Genomic DNA, 6,287 nt, shown 5'->3' with positions numbered 1-6,287 from the left:
AATCAAATGACCAAGCATGTACTCCTAAGAATTGGTACTCTTTTCTTTAGTTTATTTTATACAATATATATATATATATATATATATATATATATATATATATAAAATCTTATAGAATCTAAAAACAAGGATCAACCCTTAAAATATAATATGGTTAGAAAAAGTAAATACATATAATTAAATAAGTATGGTCGGTCATGACTATGGTTTCTAGTACTGAATTACCTAGGAATCCCATAAGGAATCATCAGGTATTTCTTCCCAATCACTCATCTCAATATCATTAGAAAAAATGACATGTTCTTCTACCATAGGAGCATCTGCCAACTCCATCCACATTTTAGGTGAGTCGAGAGGTGAGTTATTAATGGCTTGAATTTGACTCGGAGAGAGTCCTATCCTTACCGGACCCGGGTTGGAGCTGGAGCTACCTGCCTCAGGCTCTTCGGTAGGCCTCTTGAGACCCAAAGCGGCCTCTTGAGCCGCCAAACGTATATCCTCCGCACTCGAGCTTGCAGGCTTAGGGATATTGTCCCTAAGCTGGGGAAAATTCAGCCGCGCTTCGGGCCCTCTAAGGTGCAATGCTGCCGCGTCGTACGCCGCAGCCGCCATTTCCGCCGTCTCGAAACTTCCCAGCCAAATTCGAGTTTTCTTTCCAGGCTCGCGAATCTCGGACACCCATTTGCCCCATTTCCGCTTCCGGACTCCCCGGTAGGGCGAGGACATGCTACATCCACCATGGTTGCAACTTTGATCCTCCATGCATATGCTAACTTGTTAATGCAAAGAACTGAAATATATTTAGACAAAGATTGAAGGAGTAAGTGGGATCGATTCATGTATATATATAGATGTGGATATGTTAAAGTCATTCAAGTGTGATTGCAACGTGGTCACATATTATAAGATTAAGGGAGCTTCCAAGCAATTTCAACATCACATTTTTTTTTCTTTTGGTGGGACAGTTAGATTATTTAGTGTCTATATGAATATATTTGTTGAATGTTTGCTGGTTTCATGAACAATTGTGACACAAAACTTGGAAGAAAAAGTGGATTAGCATTTTGAAATATAGACGAGGGATTGGCGGGCGGTGTTCTCTCTGTTTGGGACGCGGTTTGATCCGAGGTGGCAGGAGATTCTGGACCCTACTGTTCCAGTGCTATTGGAAACAGTGAATCTTCGTGTCAACATTTCATTTTTTGATTTTATTCATTAGCTGACTGTTGTTGAACAGCGCTACCATTGAGTCCTATATGGTAATGTGACTTTTAAAAATGAAAAAAAAAAAAAAAAAAGGTAAAAGGAAAAAAGAAGAGAAGTATTTGCTGTTACTTTGTATATTTTTCTCTGGTGTGTGTGTGTGTATATATATATATATATTTTATTATTGACAAAAAATTAAAATTCTCACCATCCATTTTGAGAGATAGAGTAGATTTCATTGAGGCACATGGCTTTTAGTTTGTATTTTATTGTAATTATATGCGTTATTTCAACTGATTTCTTTCTTTTTTATTCTTTTCTTTTTTTAAAAAAAAAATATTAAATAAATGCACACACACTACAATATTATTCCTAATAGGTCTAAAACATTTTTTTTTAAACTCGAACATTCAACTTTCTTGTTGAGAGGAAAAGTTATTCCATCTTGACTGATACTTGCTGGTATAATAGGAGAACTTTGAGACGTGTACCCCATTAGCTAAGTAAAATTTATTATTAATTTTTTTTTTTCATGAAACATTACATACCTTTTTATATAGACAATTTATCTATATTTAAAGATGAAGATAGCATGTTTTATTTATAGATTAGATAGGTTAGTCCTATATAATTTGCAGGAACTACATTAAAATAATACATATAGTGAAAATAATCTTATATATATTTGTTTGTTTGAATGTAAAATATTTTTTAAAAAATATATTTTTTATTTTTTAGTATTTGATTGTCCTTAAAATATTTTTCACAAAAAAAATAAAAATAAAAATAAAAATAAAAATAAAAATTTAAAACTTAACAAAAATAACAAATTCATCAAATTTTGACAAGTTATTTTACAAGCCCTGCCTAATGAACTTGATCTCAACCTCAACTTTGACCTTTATTAAATATTAAAAAATAAAAATTAAAAATATATATATTTTTTAATAAAATATTTTAGATCGAAACAAACCAAATGTATATTTAATTTCCCAAACCCTGCATTTAGAAAGTGAATATTCCAAACACCATATATATATATATATATAGTCCGTGGATTAGATGTCTTAGGATAATCTATCCTACCGATGTTGTCTAAAGCTAAGTTACATAAAGCGGGAACAGGAGTTCGAAAGCGGCAAAATTAAATTTTAATTAGTGAAAATTGGAATGAGAATATGTGTGAAATGTGAGAGCGTTTTCGAAGCGTGAGAATAAAATTTGTTGAGAAGAAATTATATGACTTGATTCCAAACCCCAAATCACGTCTATAACGTGAAAATAAAATTTGTTGAGACGAATTATATGACTTGATTCCAAACCCCAAATCAAGTCTATAACGCGAGAATAAAATTTGTTGAGCCGAATTATATAACTTGATTCCAAACCTAAATCAAGTCTATAACTTGTTGAGACGAATTATATGATTTGATTTCAAATCCCAAATCAAGTTGACGAATTATATGACTTGATTTCAAACCCAAATCAAGTCTATAACTTGTTGAGACGGATTATATGATTTGATTCCAAACCCCAAATCAAGTTGACGAATTATATGACTTGATTCCAAACCCAAATCAAGTTTATAACGCATACACATGGTCACTCGTGAAGTCTCTCTCCTAGCCCACCACCTTAACATCCAACACAGAATGTAAAGAATCTGTTCAACTCCTCGTGCGTGAGCTCAGAGCGCCACTTTTTAAAGACAAGATTGATGACTTACCTTTTGTCTCCCAAAGGCATTGAACATACACTCTCAATATTATTGGGTATTTTTAAATAAATGTACAATTAATATAGTGCACACCTCTTATATAGTGATTAATTATAAATTTTTATTAGATGAGTAGCTTTAGCTATTTAAACTTACCGAGCCTCTTCATTCAATTTTTTTTTGTTTGGCTTAACTATCATATTATACTAGAATTTAATCATTGTAATTATACATACATACACATATATATATATAGTCCTGATTTCTTACTTTTCATAAAGTAAGAAAATTAATTCACACTTTTTATATAGATCGTTAGATTAAATCTTACGGTCATTTTTCAAACCCACTATAGCATAGCATTTCCTTTTAACACAAAACCACTTTCACCCTACTTTTAGTCTCTATATTTAATTTTACCATCACTGCCTACTGTAATAATAAAAAGTAATTACCAAAATAAAAATAAAATGCTTTGAAAAAAAAAAATAATACCAGTGTATTTTATTAAAAATTTGTTTTTATTTAGACTTCACCTCTATTTTTCATGTTTATGTCAAACAAAGAAGTGTTTCCTCTTCTTTATTTATTTTGTTTTGAAAAAGTAAATTTGTTTTCCTTTTAAATCTTTAAGTTCTGCGTGACAAAATTGCAATATTTTCGGAAAAATGAGCATAGCTCCACTAAATAACATGTATAACAAATTAGTAATCAAGGTAGTAGTATAATAATTTTGGGTTTGAATATATGTTTGTTCATCAGGCGGTGAGGACACCAAAAACGTGGTTGCTAAAACAGCTGGATCATGCTAAGCTTCGACATTATCAATGCTTGTCTCTCTCCATCTCTCGTCACCTTTTGCTCACTGCTATTTCCGCGTTCACTGTGCCGCCACCTCGACCTATCATTGAAATTTTGTTTTTGCAAGAAGCTAAGAAACGTGTATATGTGTGTGTGTGTGTGTGTGTGAATTCTCTCCACGTGTGTTTTTTATGATCATTGCGTTTGGAAACAAAAAACCACCCGCTTAGACTTGAAATAAAAAAGATCATATTAACTTTTGACCTAATTAATATTTTTCTTCTCAATTTACAATTTCAATATACTAATTATATATGCTTCCAAACACAGTTTAGACTAAAGTTTGCTTATTCTAGAAAAAAATAATACATTAATTAAGTTGTTAATATACATCATGATTGAATTAGTGCATCTAATCAAGAGAGCAAAATTAAGTGGCCAAAATGTAATCATGGTCCATAGACATGACATACATGCCTTCGCAATACAATAATGCGCTAGTAATAAGATCTTATGATCATATTAATACACAACTCAAATACTGGAACATCATCTTTGCTTTCTTGCCCGAACCGACACCATACATAATCCGTAGTGTACAATAAGGATTCTTATCAGTATTAAATCGATAAAAAGATAAAGTACAGCAATACCTTTTGAGGTTTGTTTAAAAGATACACGATGCAATTTACCTATTTTTGAGACAATGACACTCCCTTGAAGAAATTCCATCCGAACAAGGCCTTAAATCATATGAAAAGGCAAAATTGCCCCTTAATATTAAATTCAGATTTATTGCAAAATATCATACCTGTCAAAATGACGCAATTGATCCTGAAAGTTGAGCGCTAGAAATTAGTAACTCCAACCCGTTGATAGCCCTGATATTCTAACCATATTGTCTCTCTCTTCTAAACTTTCATTTCTTCTCTTCGTATCACCATCTCTACCTCTTTGAAACCCTAAGTTTGTCACCACGATCATTTTGAAACCCTAGTTCTAGACCAACCTGTGTTCGGCTGATTTGGTTGATTTGGTTGTTCTGCTCTGATTTGGCTGATTTCGCAATCTCGTCAAGAATATATATTTGTTCTGTTTTTTATTTTATTTGTGGGTTTGATAAGAAAATCTTCAATTGAAACCTTGATCTTTCTTTAAATCTTTTTGTACTAGCTTTGTTCTTGTACTGAGTTTGCTTTTTCGTCTCCGTTTTAGACCTTTAGAACAGCTTGTATTTTGTAGTACAATGCATCGCCCTTTCAGCATTTTTTTTCCATAAATGTGGTTGTATAAAAGAAAATAAAAATATGTACAGGAGCACAGAGGGCATTCCTCCAGAAAATTAAAAGCACATAATAGAGATTGGATACAAGCATCCAGTCCCTAAACCTGAAAGAAAAAGAGCTAAGGGAGAGGAACAAAATCTCACTACCTCAGCAAAAAGGAACCATAGTAGTTAACAAGCAATATATATCAGTAATAGAAGTATTGTGTATATCCAACACTTTTAACAATAAACTTCTAGCAACTACTTCAGGATTAGTATTATGTCCATAAAGCCTAGCATTTCTCTCATGCAAAATACCTCAAAGAGAAGCACTAAACAGAGTCTTATGATATACCACAACAGAGTTATCTTTAAACCAGTTAAATAGGTCATCAATACTTTCAACAGCAGCAAACTGATGCAAATTCCATTGTAACTGTTGGAAATAATTAACTCTCTCCAACCCACTCAACGGTCGGCTATTGTTGAAAGTTAAATCCTTCCTTCATCACACACAGCGGAAGCATCATCACATCACATTAACACAAGTATATATAGAGATAACAATCATACACATCCACGCACAACACAATATTTTACATGGTTCACCCAACTCTAGGGTTACGTCCATGAGAGAGAAAGATTTCACTATTATGAATCAAGGAAGAGAATATACAACCACATTTCAAAACATCCACTCACTCACTCATCATCTATTTTGAGGCTACATATATACACTCGGGAATTACATATAGTCCCCCCTCCTCATAACACTCACCCTTAAACCCCTTACATCTTTTCTCTCTTTTCTTTCTCTCTCTCTAAACCCCTCATACCCATCTATATTTATAGAGTCTTCAAAACTCAATTTCTTGTTGGATAAGGATCAACTTACTTACCATATCCATCTTCAACTCTAAAATAGTAGGTATAACTTCTTTCCCAAATCTTTAGCCTTTTTCCCCAAGTCTTCTAGATTCCAAAACCAATCAGGAAACTATTTCTCACAGCTTCCAAAACGAAAAAGAAAACTAATTTTTTGCGCACAAATTTTGAGCTACAAACCCAACAATCTCCACCTTGGCTCAAAATTCAATCTTCATGTACTTCTCCATAGCTCCACCTTGAATAAGGATCTCTTCATAGCTCCACCTCAACAGAAGATTTCTCCACCTCAAATAAAGCACTATGATGAACTTGAGAAACATTCTAACAATCTCCACCTTTTCTCAAATTTCATCATTCTTCTTTTCTTTATCTTCTCTATCCATCTCATTGGTGTTCAATTGCTCATGT

At 32.9% G+C, this 6,287-nt stretch overlaps 1 protein-coding gene across 1 annotated transcript; it reads right to left on the bottom strand.

Annotated features, from left to right (window-relative positions):
- Positions 1-225: 225 nt before the first annotated feature.
- Positions 226-762, bottom strand: LOC132272605 (ethylene-responsive transcription factor ERF021-like). Its single transcript, XM_059773720.1, has one exon. It carries the CDS (start codon positions 760-762, stop codon positions 226-228), a length of 537 nt encoding a protein of 178 aa, XP_059629703.1.
- Positions 763-6,287: the final 5,525 nt, after the last annotated feature.

The sequence above is a fragment of the Cornus florida genome, unplaced genomic scaffold (genome assembly GCF_030987335.1).
Source record: "Cornus florida cultivar Cherokee Brave unplaced genomic scaffold, ASM3098733v1 CherokeeBrave_3.0.0_Hap2_Chr09, whole genome shotgun sequence".
Taxonomy (NCBI): domain Eukaryota; kingdom Viridiplantae; phylum Streptophyta; class Magnoliopsida; order Cornales; family Cornaceae; genus Cornus; species Cornus florida.
This window is presented reverse-complemented; position numbering and strand designations above follow the sequence as displayed.

Excerpts from the sequence above, each read along its gene's own strand:
- LOC132272605 (XM_059773720.1), bottom strand. The coding sequence starts at position 762 with ATGGAGGATCAAAGTTGCAACCATGGTGGATGTAGCATGTCCTCGCCC.